At 38.5% G+C, this 22270-nt stretch overlaps 3 protein-coding genes across 3 annotated transcripts; all 3 read right to left on the reverse strand.

Moving 5' to 3' along the window:
* Positions 1-863: 863 nt before the first annotated feature.
* Positions 864-1841, reverse strand: LOC110146560 (olfactory receptor 7A10-like). Its single transcript, XM_020907458.2, has one exon. It carries the CDS (start codon positions 1818-1820, stop codon positions 864-866), a length of 957 nt encoding a protein of 318 aa, XP_020763117.2. The 5' UTR covers positions 1821-1841.
* A 7513-nt stretch (positions 1842-9354) lies between these two features.
* On the reverse strand, positions 9355-10284 carry LOC110146561 (olfactory receptor 7A5-like). The gene has a single exon (XM_070460278.1). It carries the CDS (start codon positions 10282-10284, stop codon positions 9355-9357), a length of 930 nt encoding a protein of 309 aa, XP_070316379.1.
* A 10178-nt stretch (positions 10285-20462) lies between these two features.
* LOC110122006 (olfactory receptor 7A17-like) lies at positions 20463-21449 on the reverse strand. The gene has a single exon (XM_070460286.1). It carries the CDS (start codon positions 21417-21419, stop codon positions 20463-20465), a length of 957 nt encoding a protein of 318 aa, XP_070316387.1. The 5' UTR covers positions 21420-21449.
* Positions 21450-22270: the final 821 nt, after the last annotated feature.

The raw sequence follows: 22270 nt of genomic DNA on the forward strand, positions 1-22270 counted from the left end.
AGCACTATATTAAAGCATCTACTATGAAAATGAGTTATTATGCAGCAATAGCTAACTGATCAAAAATAAAAGTGAACAGAACTGAAGACAATTATATTAATCAGCTTCTTCTCAACTATAAAATTATTCTTATATTTAAAGGTAGCATTCATGAATACTCTGTCTTTAAATTTTATTTCAGATGACTATATTAAAAACTGGTACATTAAGTTTCCTCTCCAGATAAGCAGGAAAAGATGAAAAGTGTGTTTGTTTGCTCTAAACATGTAACCTTGCATCACGTGACTGGATAGACATTTCAGTCTTCCAGCGAGTCATCCTTTGGTCATGTAAATATTTTGATATACCAAGTTCAGTCTGAACAATGCAGTGGTGAAGGGCACTGACCTTCTATGCAGTAAAGAAATCTAAATATAATTTTACAGTCAGCTCTGTATCCACAGTTCCACATTTGAATGTTCAATGTAACCTATTAGAACCTATTTAAAATACCTTAGTTGTCAACTTTAAATAAAAATGAATAATGAAACTAATAACTGTTGTTTAGAAAAATAAGAGAAAACTTACTTGTAATGACATATGTCATTTGAGAATAAATTATTCTTAAGAAACTCAGTCCTCTCTTGAAGGACATGAGTATTTCCAAATATTTCTGATCCAAAGGTAGGAAAATTTGGAAGTAGGAAAAAGTACAAATAAAAAGCCTATATATCAGATTGAGGAGAAAGCTTAATAAATCAATACATGGAATTATTTTAATGAAAATGCCAGGGAACAAAGAGAAGAAGCAAATTTGATTCTACAATGACCAAAGAATCCAAATTTCTGATTCTGAGGCTTTGAGTCATGTCATCAAGGTCACTTCATCTCCCCCAGCAGAGTTGGCCTTTTCTACCTAGTATTTCATAGACTCTCTTCAGAGCCCCCTTTATGTCTTTATTCCTTAGACTGTAGATAAAGGGGTTCAGCATGGGTGTGACCACCGTGTACATCACTGAAGCTGCTGCACCTGAACTTGAACTGTGGGGAGTGGCAGGGTTAAGGTGCACTCCTAGGACAGAGCAATAAAATAAAAAGACAACTGAGAGGTGAGATGCACAGGTGGAAAATGCTTTATACTTTCCCTCAACTGATGAGATTCCACGTATGCAAGAAACTATTTTAGAGTAAGAGTAAAGTATCCCAGCAAAAGGACCACCACCCAGCAAGGTAGCTGCAAAATACAATACCATGTCATTAAGAAAGGTGTCAGAACAGGCAAGTTGTAAGACTTGATTGAGTTCACAGAAAAAGTGGGATATTTTCAAGTCTGCACAGAAGGACAATCGCAACACCATTAACTTCTGTAACAAGGAGTACACGACACCCACGATCCAAGATATCAGAACCAGAAGACCGCAGAGTCGGGGGTTCATGATGACCATGTAGTGCAACGGGTGACAGATGGCCACAAACCGGTCATAGGCCATCACAGTCAGGAGAAAATCATCTAAACTCGCAAAGAGTATGTAAAAGTACATCTGGATGATGCAGCCTTCAAAGGTGATCAATTTGTTCTGTGTCTGGATATTCCACAGCATCTTTGGGATGGTGGTGGAGGTGAAGCAGATGTCTACAAAGGACAGGTTGGAGAGGAAGAAGTACATGGGGGTGTGGAGGTGGGAGTCTGAGATGGTGGCCAGGATGATAAGCAGGTTTCCAAACACAGTGATCAGGTACATGGACAGAAAAAGTCCAAATACGAGGGGTTGCAGCTCAGGTGCCTCTGAAAATTCCATGAGAAGAAATTCTGAAACTTCTGAAATATTTTGTGGTTCCATGCCTTGTAGGTAACTACCAAGATATAGAATAGTAACTGATTAATTTTTACACAAGCAAGCATTATCGACCAAGCATACATGCATGTTCAGTCACTTTCGCCATGTCTGACTCTCTGCAATCACGTGAACTGTTGCCTGCAAGTCTTCTCTGTCCATGGGATTCTCCAGGCAAGAATATTGGAGTGAATTGTCATTTTCTTCTCCAGGGGATCTTCCCGATGAAGGGATTGAACCCATGTCTTTTCAATCTCCTTCATTGGCAGGCAAGATATTTACCATTAGCACCAACCTAACATAAATGCTATTACTTACATCTCACAGTCAAGACATTAGCTTCAATAGGTATCAGTAGGGGATGAGGCAAAATCCTTTCTCATTTTTCTTCTGTGCCATCTTCTTTGTTATTCATATTCTTTGAGCTTTGATCTCTCTTTTGTAGGTTCAGTGGGCATATTACTTCTGGTTCTTTTTTTTTTTAATCAACATTCAAAGGCCTCCCTAGACCATAATCTATAAATCATGTATATGCCATGATTATTTATCCTCTTACACTGAATAACTTTTTTCATAATTTTCTCATTTGTCATACATATATTTATTTTACTATACTCAGTTCAGTTCAATCGCTCAGTCATGTCTGACTCTTTGTGACCCCATGGACTGCAGCATGCCAGGCCTCCCTGTCCATCACCAACTCCCAGAATTTACTCAAACTCATGTCCATTGAGTCGGTGATGCCATCCAACCATCTTATCCTTCATCCCCTTCTCCTGCCTTCAATCTTCCTGGCATCAGAGTCTTTTCAAATAAGTCAGTTCTTCACATCAGGTGGCCAAAGTATTGGAGTTTCAGCTTCAGCATCAGTCCTTCCAATGAATATTAAGGACTGATTTCCTTTAGGATGGACTGGTTGGATCTCCATGCAGTCCAAGTGACTCTCAAGGGTCTTCTCCAACACCACAGTTCAAAAGCATCAATTCTTTGATGCCCAGCTTTCTTTACAGTTCAACTCTCACATCCATACATGACCATTGGAAAAACCATAGCTTTGACTAGATGAACTTTTGTTGGCAAAGTAACGTCTCTGCTTTACAATATGATGTCTAGGTTGGTCATAGCTTTCCTTCCAAGGAGTAAGTATCTTTTAATTTCATGGCTGCAGTCACCATCTGCAGTGATTTTGGAGACCAAATAAATAAAGTCTGTCACTGTTTGCATTGTTTCCCCATCTATTTGCCATGAAGTGATGGGACCAAATGCCATGATATTAGTTCTCTTACGCTGAGTTTTAAACCAACTTTTTCACTCTCCTCTTTCACTTTCATCAAGAGGCTCTTTAGTTCTTTTTCACTTTCTGCCATAAGGGTGGTGTCATCTGCATACTGTACTCAGGCTTCAACAATATGTGCCACCATCAAATGAGCAGGGGATGCACCTGCATAGCTCACTTCATTTTTCCCAAATGTATGTGAATATTTATGTACTTATTTACTAACACAGGGGCTCCCCCAGTGACTCAGCAGTAAAGAAACAGCCTGCAATGCAAGAGACACAGTAGATATGTGTTCAATCCCTGGGCGGGGAAGGTGGGCAACCCACTCCAGTATTCTTGCCTGGAGAATCCCATGGACAGAGAAGCCTGATGGGTTACAGTCTATGGGGTCACAGAGAGTCACACATGACTGAAGAGACTGAGCATGTCTGCATACACATTTAAGAAAATGGGAAGTGATTAAATAAAAATTAGTGGCAAAACTACAGAAATATACTACTATATACTGCTTAATATGTAGTATCTATTGAGCATAGCCAATATTTTGCAATGTAAATGGGGAGTAATCTATAAAGATATTGATCACTATACTGTACACCTGAGGCTAATATAATTTGCTAAATCAATTATATTTCAATGAAAAGCAATAATGGCAGCCAACATAAGAGCAGTTAAATAAGGAGATTTCATACAGTTATATTAAGCAAAGCAAAATGGAACATCAAAAACTGATGGAAATATGATATACAATAGCAGTAACTGAACAAGAGCAGTATGCATTAATAATTACTTTAGCCAAGGCTTTCACTTAAGTGACTATAACATAAATGTATCTAGAACCTTTTGGCACATAGCAGTTGCTCCATTATTATTTGTTGAAAGATTAGGAATTAGGTCATATCAGATATGAACATTTAATACATAGGAAGGTTGCATTTCAATTGAGCTGTGAAAAGCTGAATTGTTCAATAAAAGCTGGAACAAATGACTGCTTCTCTGGAAGGAAATAAGGAACTCTTTTGTTTTTAATTTAACACAGCTTCAAAAAATCAGGGTAAACTGTCCATTTCAGATGGACATGTAGCAAACTGATGTAAAATCTGAAGTTAGAAAACTAAAATAATTAAAGCTAGAAATTCAGAATAAAAAGAACAATATAGGGGACTTCCCTGGTGGTCCAATGGCTAAGACTCTGCGCTCCCAATACAGGGGGCCTGGGTTCAATCCTCAGTCAGGGAACTAGATCCCACATGCTGCAACTAAGAGTTTGTATACTGCAAGTAAAGATCCTGAATACTACAATGACAATCAAAGATCTTGTGTGCAATGAAGATCAAGATCCCACATGCTACAACTAAGATCAGTGCCTGCATGCATGCTCTGTTGCTCAGCTGTGTCCAGCACTTTGTGACCCCATGGACTATAGCCCACCAGGTAACTCTGTCCATGGAATTTTTCAGGCAAGGATACTGGAGTGGGTGCCATTCAGTTCTCCAGGGGATATTCCCAACCAAGGGCTCAAACCTAAGTCTCCTGTGGCTCCTGCATTGGCAGGTAGGTAGATTATTTACCACTGACCCACCTGGGAAGACCCAGCTAAGACCAGTGCAGCCAAATAAATAAATAAATAAATATAAAATTTATATAAATATATGCATGCATATTATAAATATAAATATTTATATAAATATGTAAATGTTTAAATTTAATTAAAATATATAAATTTAATAAATTTAACAAATATAAATTTAATAAATATATATTTATATTTATTTATATATATAATAAATATATATTTACATAGATAAATAAAAATTCAAATTAATAGATATATATAAATTTAATAAATGTATAAATATTTATATAAATATATATATTTAAAGAATGATACATTAAACTCTATGAAACAGAAAATTTTGGTGAAAAATACTCAGAGAAAATGAATCTAGAAAAATGGTACAGATGAAGCTGTTTGCAAGGCAGAAACACAGACATAGAACAAACATATGGAAACTAAGAGGGAAAACGTGATAAGATGAATGGGGAGATTGAGACTGACATATATACATATATATTTTTTTAACACAAAGAAAAAGAGAAGTATTCTCTAGTTCTGCTAGAATAAATGTGAAGTGTGATACATTGGGGAAACAACTTGAAGAGAGCTGTAAACGTTAAAAACAGATATTCTGTAATTCAGGATTCCTCGGTCTCTGCACTACTGGATATTCTGAGCCAGGTCATTCTCTGTAGTGGTATCTTTCCTGTATATTCTAGGATATTTATAAGGATCCTTGCCCACCACCTACCTCATCCCAGTGTGATAGTGAAAAATGTCTATGGGGGTAACCCCTGGAGGAATTACTCATCCCTGGTTGAGAAGCACAGTTTTAAGTGAATAATATCAAATATTTGTAAATCTGTGCTATAATAGCAATTTGTTGAAAAATAATATGACAGACCCCCAGATATGTGAGTGTCATAGCCACACTGTGAAATATTATACAGACACTAAAATAATGAAACAGAATTATATTAATTGATTGGAAGCAAGTTCCTAAGGTATTATTGATTTTAAAAAATAGAGAGGAACAAACAGCAGAAAAAACGACCTCACTGAAACATAAAGAATATTTATGAGGTACACAGGATTGTGTTCAAACATTTGTGCAAACATGTGTGAATTTGTGTAAGTGCATAATTTAGAACAAGAAGATTTAAAGGAAACTAAGAACTTATAGACAAAAATGTCAGTAAGAATGAAATTAGATTAAGTACATGTTTTATTAAAAAAAGAGTATACAATAAAATTGAATGAAAATTTATGGCTAACTTATACAAAGATTAAAACTTATTAACTCAGAGATACCAACATGGGTACTTAATTCAACATTAAAATTGCTGAAGATTGAAAATGAAATAATATTATAACCAAAGTGCTTTTAAAATGTGGGGATGGAGTAGAATCTAAATTATAATTTCATCTCATTAGACACAGATGGATTCAGACATGCTTATAGAATATAATGGTAACATTTAGTCCAAAGATCAAGATAAATATCTTCCAAATTATGGTGAAAGGTGATGAACTTTTAGAAAAGGATTTAGTCACAAGGCCACAAGGAGCATTAAGGAATAACAGAGATACGAAAACTCACTGGGAACGTATATCAATATAAAAGATTATTTATTACCTCTAAGGATTTTTGTGTTTGTTTATAGCAAATATTGACACATGGAGAATATTAAAGTGGCAGCTAAATTAATGTAGCAATAACAATAAAAAAGCAATGAATGGGGTATAATGTATAGTACTGTGACTAATAATTAATAATACTCTATTGCATATTTGAAAGTTTCTAAGGAACAGTAGATTCCAAAAGCTCTCATCACAAAAAAAATTTCAATTGCACTATGAATGCTGACAAATGCTAACTAGATTTATTGTGGCAGTCATCTAGCAATATGAACAAATATTGAATCATTGTGCTCTACAGAAGCGATGAATACATTTTATATGTCAACTGCAGCTTAGATTCTTTGTTTAAAAAAATGAAGAGAACACTATGAATGATAGACAGATTTGACAAACAAAATTAATAAACTCTTCCCCAAAATATATCACATGTATCTAAAGAACTGGGGGATTCACAGGGGGATCACTGGGTAAAGAATCCATCTACAATGCAGGAGATTAGATTCCAGGATGGTGAAGATCGCCTGGAGGAGGGAATTGCAACCCACTCCAGTGTTCTTCTCATACTGTTCATAGGGATTGGAAGGATTGGGGGTGGTAGGAGAAGGGGACGACAGAGGATGAGATGGCTGGATGGCATCACTGACTCGTAGGCATGAGTTTGAGTAAATTCTGGGAGTTTGTGATAGACAGGGAGGCCTGACATGCTGCAATTCATGGGGTCGCAAAGAGTCGGACATGACTGAGTGACTGAACAGAACTGAACTGAACCAGTGTTCTTGCCTGGGAAATTTCATGGACAGAGGAGCCTGGCAGGATACAGTGCATGGGGTCGCAAAGAGTCAGACATGACTAAAGTGACTGAGTGCACACACATATAAAAGAACTAAATGGCAAACAGTCTGTTTTGTGTAAAGAAACAATCCTTTATTTCAGAGAACAATAAAAAAAAAGGAATAACAGCGCACTGGCACTGCTATTAAAAAAAAAAAGGATTTCTATGGACTTAAAAAAAAAATAGAGAATCTCTGAATGACTAACAAGCACACCAATATATTCAGCCTCACAAAACAGGAAGAGACTCACAGACTTAAGAAACGAACTTGGTTTGTTGGTTATGGTTGCCAGGAGGAAGGGATAGTTAAGGACTCTGGGAAGACCATGTACATATTGCTATATTTAAAATGGATAACCAATGAAAACCTATTGTACAGCACATGGAACTCTGGTCAATATTATGTGCCAGCCTGGATAGGAGGGAGTTTTGAGGGAGAAAGGATAAACATATATGTATAGCTGATTCCCTTCACAGTTCACCTGAAACTATCACAATATTGTTAACTGGATATATCCCAATACAAAATGCTTTTAGTGTTAAAAAATAAAAAAATTAAATTAAAAAGTAATTGCAAAGTGAAGCTCATTAGGATACCTCTTCTCACCAATGAAATAAAGATTTTTTAATGTAAATGCTCAGAGTTGAGCAAAGACATCCAGGCATGTTCATTTCATACACTGCTCTTGCAGGAAAGTCTTTGCAAGCATTCATTGGTCTAGATCTACCTTCTTCATGTGGAAATAATAGTCTAATATATCCCATCTTACAATAAAAAAAAGTGGCCTCACTTCTCTGTATAACCTTCCACAAGTGATACCCTATTTGTCTATTCCTGTTAATTATTGATCGAGGATTTATGATCTACTTTTCATAAAAGTATTTTACTTTTCCTGTTTATTCTTTTAATTCAACTCCCACTATTACCATTTAATTGTCAACGTAGACAATTACATTTTGGAATGCAATGCTCAATTTTATTTTTGACCATTATACATAGATACATTAACTTATTAGGAAAGCCAACAAAAGACTGTAGTGATTTCTGGTACCTGTGTGTGTTAGATTGCCTCACAGGTGACCTCAGGTACATGTCCTCGGCTTCTCTCCTCACTGGTCCTCTCCTGCAGTATCTGTGGAGCTCTCAGACTCACCTGCTCAGAAACTTGGAGAGAAGGTTTCTGTGTGGCAGTCCAAATTCTCCCCTAAATAGTTGATGATGCAGCCCCAAGCTGTGTGTAATTACAAGACAAGAAGAAGAGATCAAATATGGGTTTCTCAGTGAGATTTAGGTCTGCAAAAGCAACTACATCCTGTCCAACCAAAGCAGCACAGGCTGAGGGACTGAAGCAGAGGAAATATTTACAGCTTCCTGTGTCAGTTCATTAGGCATGTCTAGCCTTTGTTACTCCAACCTCTAAGTACGTGATTTCCCTTAAGAACACAGGGCTGGACAGAACAGACTCTTTATCCTGCTGATTCTCTGTTCCTAGGAGACTGCATTACAAGTTAGATGAATTCAGTTTTTATCACTCCTTCTCCTTTAACTTTCCTGCTTCCAAAACTCTAAGCCTCCCAGGACCTCATCACATCCCTGAGTTCAAATTCTCTCAAAAGTGTAATATTGAGAATTTGTCTTGACTGAGTCACATGGGTCTTCAAAGCTTTGATTGGTGGTGGGGACATAACCCTTGAAATATCAAAAAAATGCTATTCACCTCGTCAAAGACAAGGTAACTTTGTGTAATTTTTAAATATAAAAATTGGGCATTATATTATCTGGATTCATGATAGCTTTCCAAGACATTTTCCAGTTATATCAGAAGTTATGAGCTCATTTAATCCCTCATTATAAAATGTTTATAATTATAAGAGGGATATTTATATGTTGCTATGCACCATAACAGAGCATACCAGGGAAGCCTGGCATGCTGCAGACCATGGGGTTGCAAAATGTGTGTCACAACTTAGACACTGAACAACAACAAGATGGGGACAAGGTTCTCTGAGGCATGCCATTGTGTATGCTTGTAATAACAAAAGCAGCAAAACAGGAGTTAAAGCCAGAGAAACAGATCCAGAACGGAACCAAAATTAACCCTTCCAGGTTACAGGGTTACAGAAGGAGCAAATTTTCATCCACAAGGATGAGAGAATCACAATTGCTGAATCAGAGGCTTTAAACTATGAAAAAATAGCATGCATTCACCCCCCAAGAAATTTGGCCCTTTTAACATGGCTTTAAGTAAAAGCTCTTCACAGCCTGCTTTATGTTGTTGTTCCTCAAACTATAGATGAAGGGGTTCAACATAGGTGTGACCACAGTGTACATCACAGAGGCTGTTGCACTTGAGTGTGAGCTGTGGGTAGCAGCAGAGCTAAGGTACAATCCTAGGCTCGTACAATAGAACAAGGAGACAATGGAGAGGTGAGATGCACAGGTGGAGAATGCTTTAGACTTCCCCTGAGCAGATGAGATTCTACATATGCAGGCAACTATTTTAGAGTAAGAGTAAACAATCCCAGCAAAAGGACCACTACCCAGTAGGAAAATTGCAAGATAGATCATCATGTTATTAAAAAAGGTATCAGAACTGGCAAGTTGTATCACCTGATAGAGTTCACAGAAAAAGTGGGGGATTTCCAAATCTGGACAGAAGGACAATTGCAACAGCATTAAGCTGTGTAACAAGGAATACATGGCACTCACTACCCAGGATACCAGACACAGGAGTCTGCAGAGCCGGGGGCTCATGATGACCGTGCAGTGCAGGGGGTGGCAGATGGCCACATACCGGTCATAGGCCATCACAGTCAGCAGGAAGTCATCTAATGCTGCAAAAAGTGTGTAAAAATACATCTGGGCAACGCAGCCTTCATAGGTTATGGCTTTGCTCTCAGCCTGAATATTCATCAGCATCTTTGGGATTGTGGTGGAGGTGAGACAGATGTCTACAAAGGACAGGGTGGAGAGGAAGAAGTACATGGAGGTGTGGAGGTGGGAGTCTGAGATGGTGGCCAGGATGATTACCAGGTTTCCAAAAACAGTTATCAGGTACATGGAGAGGAAAATCCAAAATATGAGGGGCTGGAGTTCTGGTGCTTCTGAGAATCTGAGAAGAAGAAATTTAAAATTCTGTGTGCTGTTCCCTGGTTCCATGTGCTGGAGTTGACTACCAGGAGAAAGGAAAATAGCATAATTACTTTTCACACATACGGGCATAAGTCACATATCTGAACTACTATAATATCTATTGTGCCATCAAGAAAATGATTTTACTATTTTATGTATAGATAAGTTCTCTTTGAGAATATGTGTGCTGAATCACTTCAGTTGTGTCTGACTTTGTGTGACCGCATGGAATGCAGCCTACGAGGCTCCTCTGTCCATGGGATTCTCCGGGCAAAAATACTGGAGTGGGTTGCCATGCCCTCCTCCAGGGGATCTTCCTGACTCAGGGATCATACCCCAGGCTCTTAAGTCTCCTGCAGGTTCTTTACCACCAGCACCATCTGCTATACTCCCAATTTATCTTTGACTAGGGATTTTTGTCCCATTCTCAGCATATTTACAAAAAGGTCATATATTCTACACAGCTTTAATGCAAAATTCTTTCATGCATTTGAGAAATACATATTGAGTGCCAACCATGTTCCAAGCAATAAGTAGAGATGATAAAAAACAAAGCTCCCACAATTCAAGGATGCTGAGAGATGATGAGCAAATAAAGTATTATATAATATGTTAGGTGGTGACAGATACTATGAAAAAAACAAAGCCAGTTATGAATGAGAGAGTTGTAGGAGGTGTTCTTTTGTACTGAGTGTTCAGTTAAGGTAAGCAAACAAGAAGATATTTGAGCATTGGACTTCAAGAAAGAGAGGGAAGTATCTAGTACTGTATCAGGAGAAGGGTGTGCCTGCAGAGGGAACGGCCACTGCAAAGGATTAGAGGAAGATGCTGGTTCCACATGTTCAAATCCAAAAAGGAAGCCAGTGGGTCAGAGAATAAGAAAGAAGGGGAGTCATTAGAGATGTTGTCAGGCATGCTGAGGAACAAGGTGGCCTCGCTGCTACAGCTGAACCTTCAGTCCACAGAGAATCCCTCCTTACAAATTCTTTATTTTCTTACAAAAATATCATGTTAATTAAGGTAGATTACATCCTTAGTATTATACAATCTTTGACTGAATTCTGGCCTCTGAATGATAAGTTCCCTTAATAAAAAGGCCCAAGTGACTCTGATTGAAGAATTGTTCTCAATCCACAAGGTGTGAATTAACAAGAACTAACAAGAACTCCTGGGCTGTGTAACTCCATGCATTTCTCACCTATAATCAGCATCCTTAGGCCATGAGTTCTGACAGCCTAAGCTGGTCAAACCAGAATATCTTTCCTGTATAGAATGTATAAATGGTACCTAGAAATTCCAGTTCATGAACTTCCAATGGACCAATAAATTTGGAGCTCTTTTTCTACTTAACCATTTTCTTCTCTATATTTAAAAAAATATTAAGAGAGAGGCAGAAAAAAAATAGAGAGGAAAGTTAAATGGGCACATAAATATTAGGGGAGAAAATATCCAATAGTCCAAATGTACCCTGAGACAATACAATGAAGAAAAGCTTCCTTGGTTTGGCAACATTCCAAATCCAGTGACATCTCCTTGATGCAAAAATTGTTTTTTTTTCCAAAGACAGAAACTGTGATATCTTTATGATATGAAATAACCTGCAATTTGAATATCCTAAAAGAAAAATAAGCAAAAGGAATAAAGTAACAATTCAAAGCAGGAAACACAAAACACAACAAAAGTTAGGAATGTTTTATATGAAGCAGCAGCAGATTTCTTTTTTCCTTGAGGCTTATCCTTATTTGTCTACTCCTGTGGTAATTATGGGCTTCTCTAATGGCTTAGCAGGTAAAGAATCTGCCTGCAGTGTAGGAGACACAGGAGACACATGTTCAATCTCTGAGTCAGGAACATCCGCTGGAGGAGGAAATGGGAACCCACTCCAATATTCTTGCCTGAAAAGTCTTGGGCAGAGGAGCCTGGTGGACTGTAGTCCAAAGGGTTGCAAAGAGCTGAACATGACTGAGTGACTAAGCATACACATGAACGTTAATAAATACAATTCATAGACTTACTGCCTAATTTTACTAAAAACAGGTTATGTCTCTCATTTCTTTTTTCTAATTGAACTTCCATTAACACCATTTAATTGTCAGCATCAACACTTGCATTTCTGAGTGCAATGTTCAGTTTATTTTTTAGACAATAAATAAATATACACTAAGATAAGGAAAGCCAGTGAACGACCACAGTGACCTCTGGCCTCTGGGCTATGCTACAGGGATCTTCAGGTGACCTCAGGTACAAGTTCCTGGCTTCCATCCTCTTTCACCCTCTCCTAAAGTGTCCGTTCAGCTCTTGGACTCACCTGCCTGCAGAATCTGAGAGCAAGCTTTCTGCATAGAAGGAAAATGACTGACGATGCAGAATAAAGTTTTGTCCACAAACAAGACAACAGGAAGAAGTCTTCTAGCCAGATATAGAGCTGCAAAAGCAAGGATCACATCCTAGTCAACAGCTATGGCACAGGCTGAGGGCCTGCAGGACAGCAGGTATTTACATCTTCCTATGTCAGCTCATTAAACGTGTTTTCCTATTGTGACTCCAATCTATAAGTACGGGACTTCCCTTGGAGACACTGGTCTGGGCAGAATGGAGTTTTTCTTTTTCCTGCTCATTCTCTGTTCCTCGGAGACTGCTTTATAAGTTAGGTGAATTCAGTTTTTACTACTCCTTCTGCAATACTTCTCCTGCTTCCAAAGCTCTAAGCCTCTTAGCACCTCATCACATCCTTGAGTTCAAATTTTCTCAAAAGCATAATATTGAAGATTTTTCTTAAATAGGTCACATGTGTCTTCAAAGCTTTGATTCGTGGTAGGGACACAATCACCAAAGCTTCTGGAAATAACTATTCCTCTCTTCAAAAAGGGGAACAACTTTTCTCCTTTAGTATAAAATCTTGGGTATTATAATCCCTGGATTCATGGTGGTTTTTCCAAGCTAATTGAGAGTTGTCTGCTTACATCACAAGTTCAGAGCTGTCATTTAGTCCTCAGTACAAAATATTTCCAATTATGAAAGAGATACTGAGCTATTATTATGCCCAGTAAACTAAATTAGCAGATTATGTGTATGGGTGTCTTAGTCACTCAGTCATGTCTGACTCTTTGCCGCCCTATGGACTGTGGCCCACCAGGCACCCCTGTCCATGGGCTTTCCCAGGTAAGAATACCTGAGCTGCCATTCCCTTTACAGCGGGTCATCCTGATCCAGGGATTGAAACTGGGTCTCCTGCTTGCAGGCAGATTTTTTTCCCATCTGAGCCATCAGTGAAGCCCTTGCATATTATAGAGATTGACAAATTTAATTTTAAAACCAGTGTATTCTATGAAATAGTGCTTTTATGAGCATCATTTTCTATAGTCAAAATAGGACTCAGTGGGATTTAATGTTCTACTCAAAGGTATAAACCAAGTAAGGGATGGAATCTGATCGGAAACCCTCAGTTCTGGAGCTCTGGGGCAGTGATTCAATCTGAGAAGATTTAGTTCTTGGAATTATTTTGCAGTATCTGAAAGGATGCTGCTAATGTTCTATAAACCACAGAACATTAGCAGCATTAGTTGGAGACAACTCTTGAGAGTCCCTTGGACTGCAAGGAGGTCCAACCAGTCCATCCTAAAGGAAATCAGTCCTGGGTGTTCACTGGGGGGACTGATGCTGAAGCTGAAACTCCAATACTTTGGCTACTTGATGTGAAGAACTGACTCATTGAAAGACTGAAGGTGGGAAGAGAAGGGAACACAGAGGATGAGATGATTGGATGGCATCACTGACTCGATGGACATGAGTTTGAGCAAGCTCCAGGAGTTGGTGATGGACATGGAAGCCTGGCATGCTGCAGTCCATGGGGTCACAAAGGGTCAGCCACGACTAAGCGACAGAACTGAACTGAACAGCACCCAATGTAAACAATTATCCTGCTCCAAATCAACAGTAAGATGGTGAGAATCCCTATTCTAGATCAAAATATTTCTAAATTCACTGTACATACAAATCACCAAGGGTTCTAGTTCAATGCAAATTCTGATTCACCCGGTCTCTTGTCGACCCAGGGACCCTGTTTCTGACAAGCTCCCAGGTGTTGTTGATGCTGCAGGTTTAGGTCTATGAATCATGCTTTGGGTAGCAAGAAAGTGGTTCTGTGTTGGAGTCAGGTATACACAGTTTTGGGCTTCCCTCGTGGTTCAGACGGTAAAGAATCTGCCTTCAGTGCTGGAGACCTGGCTTTGATCCCTGGATCGGGAAGATCCCCTGCAGGAGGACATGGCAACCCACTCCAGTATTCTTGTCTGGGGAATTTCATGGCCAGAGGAGACTGGTGGGCTACAGTTCACGGGGTCACAAAGAATCAGACATGACTGAGTCACTAACAATTTCACTTTCACTATTCAGTTTAATCTTCTTCACCAAAAATATTTTATATATATAATTTTGAAAAAGTTTTTCAATTGCTTTATAGGTGATTACACAGAACTTATTATTTTAAACACAGCAACCAATCTTTTATCCTAATGAGAATAGGACACTTTCCTAAGAACACCAAAATCCAAACGTCAGTGAATAGATATAGGGCATGAAAGTGAAATATTTTGCTTAGTAATACAAAGTGTAGTTTAAATTTTCTACCTATTGACTTTTTCCCCTCACTCAAAGGCCATATTAAGTGACTGTATTCAGATGTGTTATTCTGCGTAAACTCCGCTTGGAAATCCGTAGTTGACTAACACTTGCCAGTAACTAGGGTAAGTACTGTGGACACCAGTAAATAAGAGAACAGGGTCCTAAAGAAAAGATAAACCTGAATAACCACCTCTAAAGCAAACTATAGGTTAAAGTCTGCATTGTCAAGAAGAGCAATTAAGGAAATAATTTACATAAGCAAAAAAGGCAATAATTAAATGATGGTGTATGCAAAACAAAAACTATAGTCACAGTTTTTCTCTGATATAAAGCTACATAAAATGCCTTGGCTAGTAAGTGTAGCTTTTGTTCCCACTGTGGTGCTATTACTTTTAACAATTCTTTCAATAACACAAGAGAAAAAATATTTGGGATGATATGCATCATTTGAGAAGAAATAATTCTTAAGAAGTCCATGTTATTCCATGAAAAAATGGGGATTGTAAATACTGTGAAACAAGTTTGGGAAAAATTTTGAGAAATTTAAAAATGGCCAAAGGGAAAAATTGATTATAAATCAGACAGAGAAAGAGATTATAAATGTGAGTTACTTCACTGTTATGAAGAATTTGAATCAAAGAAATGAAATTTTCAGGGATTAGAGGGAGTGAGCAATTTTTACTTCTACATTCTGATCAAAAAGTATCAAATTCTGGCTCAAATGCTTTGCATCCTGCAAAAATGGGAAATTCTTTAATCCTATAACCATTGGTCCTTTTATACCTGCCATTACAAAGAATATTTTCAGAGCCTTCTTTATGTCTTTGTACCTTAGACTGCAGATTTGAAGGGGTTTGACATGGGTGTGAACACAGAGAACATCACTGAGGCAAATGCCCTCGACTCTGAGCAGAAGGGTTTGTGGAGCAGCAAGGCTGAGGTACAAGCAAAGCTCATACAATAAAGCAAGAATACAACTGAGAGGTGAGAGGCACAGGTGCAAAGCACTTTATACTTCTCCCAAGGTGATGGCATTGCACGTATAGAGGAAACTTTCTTAGAATAAGGGGAAAGGATCCCAGGCAAGAGATCACCACTCCAGAATATTACAGTTTCAAAATACATCACCATGTCACTAAGAAAGGTGTCATGACTGGCAAGTTGGACATCCTGTTTGATTTCACAGGAAAAGTGGAGGATTTCCAAAGTTGTACAGAAGGACAGTTGTGACCTTATTCATCTTTGTAGCCAGGAATACAGGACGCTCAAGAATCAAACACCAGAAGCAGCAGTCCACAGATCAGAAGGTTCAGGGTTATAGAATAGTGCAGGGGTTGACAGATGGCCATGAAGTGGTCATAGGCCTTTGTGGTCAGGAAAATGTGGCCCAAATCTACAAAGAGTGGGTGAATGTATAGTCATAGGTTATGACTTTGCCTTCTTTGGGATGGTGGTTAAGGGCCACGTATCTAAAAAGAACAAATTGGAGAAGAATAATTACATGGGTGTGCGGCAGTAGGAGTCAGAGACAGTGGCCAGGATGATGAGCAGTTTTTGTTTTTTAATTTATTTGGCTGCACAGGGTCATAGTTGTGGTGTATGAGATCTTTACTGCAATATGTGAGTGCAATATGTTCACTGCACTATGAGTATGAGATCTTCATACTCATTGCAGTATGAGATCTTCACTGCAATATGTTTTAGTTGTGACCTGTGGGATCTGGTTTCCCCATCAGGAGTCAAACCTTGAGCCCCTGCATCGGGAGTGTGGTGCCTTAACCACTGGACCATCAGGGAAGTCTCAAGATAAGCAGGTTTTCAAATGCAGTGATCAGGTACATGAACAGGAAACTCTCAAACATGAGGGACTGCAATTTTGATTCCTCTGATATTCAAGAGGAAGAGATTGTGAATTTGGGTATCATTTCCTGGTCCCATGTGGTCCTTACCAACGTTTGTTGATTTCTGTCTCTTTAACAATAGCCATCTGACCAGTGGGAAGTGTATCTCATTGTGATTTTGATTTACAATTCTCTGAAGATGTCAAACCTCTTTTCAAGAGCCTGTTGACCATCTGTATGTATTCCTAGGAGGGGGGAGCGGGTGGAAATGTCTACTGAAGGTCCTTTACCTGTCTTTAATTTGGTTGTTTATGTTTTTAATTAAGTTGACTGAATTCTTCTTTTGAATAACAATCCCTTATCAGATGTATAATGTGCAAATACCTTTTCCCACGAGTAGGTTTCCTTTTAGTTTTGTTGCTGGTTTCCTTCACTGCAGAGTTTTTTGTTGTTGTTGTTTGCTTGATATAGTTCTATTTATTTTTACTTTTATTTTTCTTGCCTGGGGAAATATATCCCCCCCAAAATATTTCTAAAACTGAAGTTAAGGTGTTACTGCCTATATTTTATTCTATGATTTTTAATGTTTTGGACCTCACATTTAAGTCTTTAACCTATGTCAAGTTTATCTTTGTATATAATGTGATAAAGTGGTTCAGTTGCATTCTTTTCCCTGAGGTTGTCCAGTTCAGAAAATATTCTTCTTCATTTTGTGATTATTACCAATGAAGCAGCTACAGTTATTTTTAATGCCTTTTGCTTTAAGCATTGTACTGTAATTGTTAACAACCTTGTCTGATAAATAGTTTCAATTTTCTGATTCTATCTATCACCTTATTCAATTTTCAGGTACTTTTGTTTTTTCATTTTAATTAGAAAAGAGCATTTCAATATTGCTTGTATTCAAGAGAATAGCATTGAAACATGTATACTATCATATGTGAAACAGATCACCAGTCCAGGTTTGATGCATGATACAGGGTGCTCAGGGCTGGTGCACTGGGTTGACCCAGAGGTAGGGGATGGGGAGGGAGGTGGGAGGAGGGTTCAGGATGGGGAACATATTTACACCCATAGCTGATTTATGTCAATGTATGGCAAAACTGATACAATATTGTAATTAGCCTCCAATTAAAATAAATAAATTTAAAAAATAAAATAGTTCTGGGTGTTGAACTTCCACAGCTTGTCTTTATCTGTGAGACAACCTTTCTTTCTTTCATATCTGAAGGATAACTTTTCTGGATAGAGTATTATGGTTGACAGTTTTGTATAACAATATTATGAGTATGATATTTCATTGACCTGATGAGAAATTTGCTCATAGCCTAATGATGATACCTTTGTAGGTTACTTTTCTTTTTTTCTGGCTGCCTATAACATTCTTTCTTTGCCATCATCTTTGCTAGAGAAATCCTGAAAATGGTAGGCTCTATTGTCATGCCCAGGGTGACCAAGGTTAAGGGCTACACTATCTGTATTACCTGGTTCTCTGTGGCTCTATATGTTGCTGTATCCAGGAGGCCAGGGTCCTGTGTACCATTTCCACTGATGCTACCAGGTCCATCTGGGGCAATGAGCTCAGCTGCCTCAGCGGTGTAGCTGAGACCAGGATCACTGCCTCTGTTGTTCTCCCAGTTCCATCTCCTCTAGGTGAAAAATCCACTCACCTTCAGATGTACAACAATGTGTATCTCTGGTGCCCTGACATGTTAGGTAGAAAAACTTTGTTTAGTTATGGGTGTTTTACTAGTTGTAGATTGAAGAGGTGAGACACAGGGAGCGTCTTCTGCCACCATGATGCTGACATCACCAATGATAAACTGTTTTTCCCCACAAGTTGCAAGATTAAAATACATACACAAGTAGAGTAGACTATCATATATTAGTGAAGAAAGAATTGCCACATGGCAGTATACAACCTCCGGGATGAGCTTTAGAGTTGTAACATATAAAATTCAAGTGCATGTAGACTTATGAGGAGCCCAGAAGAGATCAGAACAACCCAATATTAAATCTCACTTGATAATAAAGGCATTACATTCAAACATTTACTATTAGGGTGGGTGGTTATGCAACAATAACTGAGTAAAATATAAGATTGTACAAAACTGAGGGCAATTATAATAGATTTCTCATTCTATGCATTTATTCTGATACTTAAAGATAACGATCAGCATTACTGCCTTTGAATTTTATTACAGAAAATGGTGTTAAAAAGTACTCCATTGCAGTTTCCTTCCTGTTAAGCAGTAGATTGGCAGACGTGTTCGGTTGCACAAATTGTGACCTAAATCACAGGACTGGATAGGTGGTCAAGCTCTCTAGTGAGTCACCTTTGATCATGAGATACACATACATATACATATACAAAGAGTTGACTCTTGAGCAATGCAGGGGTTGAGGCAATGACACCTGTGCACTTGAAAATCTGCCTATAACACTGCAATCAATGCGTCTCATCCACAATTCCATACTCTATGATTCAATCAACCCTGTTATAAAATTATATAAATTGCATTAGATTTCACTTGTACTTTTCTTATATGAGTAATTCATCTCATTACTATTCTTTCAGGAAAACAAGGCAAAAATTACTTGGGATGATATATGTCATTTAAGAAGAAACTCTTTCTCATGTTACTCCATGAAAAATGAGAATGTCCAAATATTTCATACCCAAAGTTTGGAGAATTTTGAAATAGAAAAAGCAAAACTTAAAAAAAATGCCTATATAATAGACTGAGGAGAAAGCTTATTTATAAAGTGAGTCACTGGATTTGTATCAAGACCTTGAATTACAATAAAATGGAAGTTCCAAGAAACAAAGAGGAGTGAGTTTTATTATACAATGGACAAAGAATCACAACTTCTGGTTGCAGGACTATTTTCTGTGAAATCAAGAACAGTTCATCACCCCCGGGGCAATTGACTGCTTGTGACTGCCATCCCATTGAATCACTTCAGAGTTTCTCTTTATGTCTTTCTTGCTCAGAAAGCAGATAAAGGGGTTCAGCATGGGTGTGGTTGTGATGAACAAATAAATGATGAAGAATAAAAGTGATAAACTTTAGTTTCATATTTGACTGTCTAATGAAATTGTGGAAATGGCTTTGGTTGCCAAGTTGGTACTTTTTCCCAGGGAAATACTACAACTCATGATTTTTCTTTTAGTAAACTGATGCAAAGAGTTGGCTCATTGGAAAAGACCCTGATGCTGGGAGGGATTGGGGGCAGGAGGAGAAGGGGACGACAGAGGATGAGATGGCTGGATGGCATCACCGACTCGATGGACATGAGTTTCAGTAACCTCTGGGAGTTTGTGATGGACAGGGGGGCCTGGCATGCTGCGACTCATGGGGTCACAAAGAGTCGGACACACTGAGTGACTGAACTGAACTGAAACTGTAAAACAAATTGTTCAATATAAAACATTTCACTTCAGAAGAAATTATTCCCAAGGAATGCATGAAGAATCATGAGGTAAATGGGAATTTCCATATATTCCACTTAAGATTGCAAATCAATTTGTGGAAGTAGAAGAAAATGACAAAGGAAAAAAAGATAGCAAATAGCATAAAGGTTAGTCAAGAGAACTAGTTAACTTGTATAAAGAAATTAAAATCAAATAAATGGAAATATCAGGCAATAAATTGAAGGAGCAAGTGCTCTTTTCACAATCAGATCAGAAAATCACAATTTTAGCTTCTAAGGCACTGCATCTTGCAAAAATCAACATTTCTAAGACCTCAAGACAATTGGTTCTAATATAGTTGCCGTCCTAAAGAATTTTCTCAGAGCCCTCTTTATGTCTTTATTCCTCAGACTGTAGATGAAGGGGTTCAGCATGGGTGTGACCACAGTGTACATCACTGAGGCTGTTACACTTGAATGTGAGTTGTGGGTAACAGCAGGGGTAAAGTACACTCCTAAGACTGAACAATAAAATAAGGAGACAACTGAGAGGTGAGATGCACAGGTGGAAAATGCTTTATACTTTCCTTGAGCTGATGAGATTCTACGTATGGAGGAAATGATCCTAGAGTAAGAGTAACATATCCCAGCAAATGGACCACCACCTAACAGCGCAACTGCAAAGTGCATCATGGTTTTATTAAGAAAGGTGTCAGAACAGGCAAGCTGGATCACCTCTTTGAATTCACAGAAGAAGTGGGGGATTTCCAAGACTGTACAGAAAGACAGGCGCAGGGCCAGTAAAGTTTGTAACAGGGAATTCAGGGCTCCTATCATCCAGGACACCAGTACCAGCAGTGCACACAGTCGAGGGTTCATGATGACTGTGTAGTGCAGGGGGTGACAGATGGCCACATACCGGTCATATGACATGACAGTCAGGAGGAAGTCATCCAACTGTACAAATAGTAGGAAAAAATATATCTGAGTGAAGCAGTCTTCATAGGAAATGACTTTGCTTTGTGTTTGTATGTTCACCAGCATCTTAGGGATGGTGATGGAGGTGAAGCAGATGTCTACAAAGGACAGGTTGGAGAGGAAGAAGTACATGGGGGTGTGGAGCTGGGGGTCTGAGTTGATGGCCAGGATGATGAGCAGGTTTCCAACCACAGTGATCAGATACATGGAGAGGAAAAGCCCAAATATGATGGGCTGAAGTGCTGGTTCCTCTGAAAATCCCAGAAGAATAAATTCTGAAATTTGTGTTTTGTTGCCTGGTACCATATATTGGAGGTCACTACTAGGAAACAAAAAAAGAACATGATTAATTTTTGCACATTAACATAGTGAGAAGCTGTAAATTACACATTTCTGTAGTATTCAAGGTATCTTCTGTGACATCTGTGATTAGAAATTCCTGTTTCACACTCAGGCTTTTGGCCAACAGCTCATGTACCCAGTTTATATGCAAAATTCTTCCACACACTTGAGGAATTTATGTTGAATACTGACTATCTTCTGGGGTGAATGTATAGGATGCTAAGAACAAAACTCCCTACAGTACAATAGTGAATAAAATTATAAATTAACAAATACAAAAACACATTGCCATGTCTTATAGTGAAAGATGCTGTGGAAAAAATTCACTACAAAACAGAGTAAATGGAAAAACAAAGCAGGTATAAGACAGGGGCTTCCTTCATAGCTCAGTTGGTAAAGATTCGGCTTGCAATGCAGGAGACCTGGGTTTGATCCCCAGGTCAGGAAGATCCCCTGGAGAAGGAAATGGCAACCCACACCAGTATTCTTGTCTGGAGAATCCCATGGACAGAGCAGCCTGGCAGGTCCTCTGGCATCGCAAGAGTCAGACACTACTTAGCTACCATGACTTTTAAGATAGAGTGGAAATGTTCTGCTTCACTGGGAGCTCAGGGAGACCTCAAACAAGGAGAAATTTGAACAGAGACCTGATGGAAGACAAAGGAAGATTATGTTATCTGGAAGAGGAGAGTACCCTGTTGGGGAAAGAGTCAGTGTGAAGTCACTGAGGCTGGGACTTGTTTCAAATAGTCAAGGCTCAAAAGGAAGCCCAAGTGTCTGGGGGAATGAGTGAGGGGAGAAAGGGAGATGACGTC

Source organism: Odocoileus virginianus, chromosome 3, assembly GCF_023699985.2.
Source record: "Odocoileus virginianus isolate 20LAN1187 ecotype Illinois chromosome 3, Ovbor_1.2, whole genome shotgun sequence".
In the NCBI taxonomy this organism is placed as follows: Eukaryota; Metazoa; Chordata; class Mammalia; order Artiodactyla; family Cervidae; genus Odocoileus; species Odocoileus virginianus.

Bases quoted from the DNA above. Each gene is read 5' to 3' on its own strand.
- LOC110146560 (XM_020907458.2), bottom strand. From the start codon at position 1,820: ATGGAACCACAAAATATTTCAGAAGTTTCAGAATTTCTTCTCATGGAA.
- LOC110146561 (XM_070460278.1), bottom strand. From the start codon at position 10,284: ATGGAACCAGGGAACAGCACACAGAATTTTAAATTTCTTCTTCTCAGA.
- LOC110122006 (XM_070460286.1), bottom strand. From the start codon at position 21,419: ATGGTACCAGGCAACAAAACACAAATTTCAGAATTTATTCTTCTGGGA.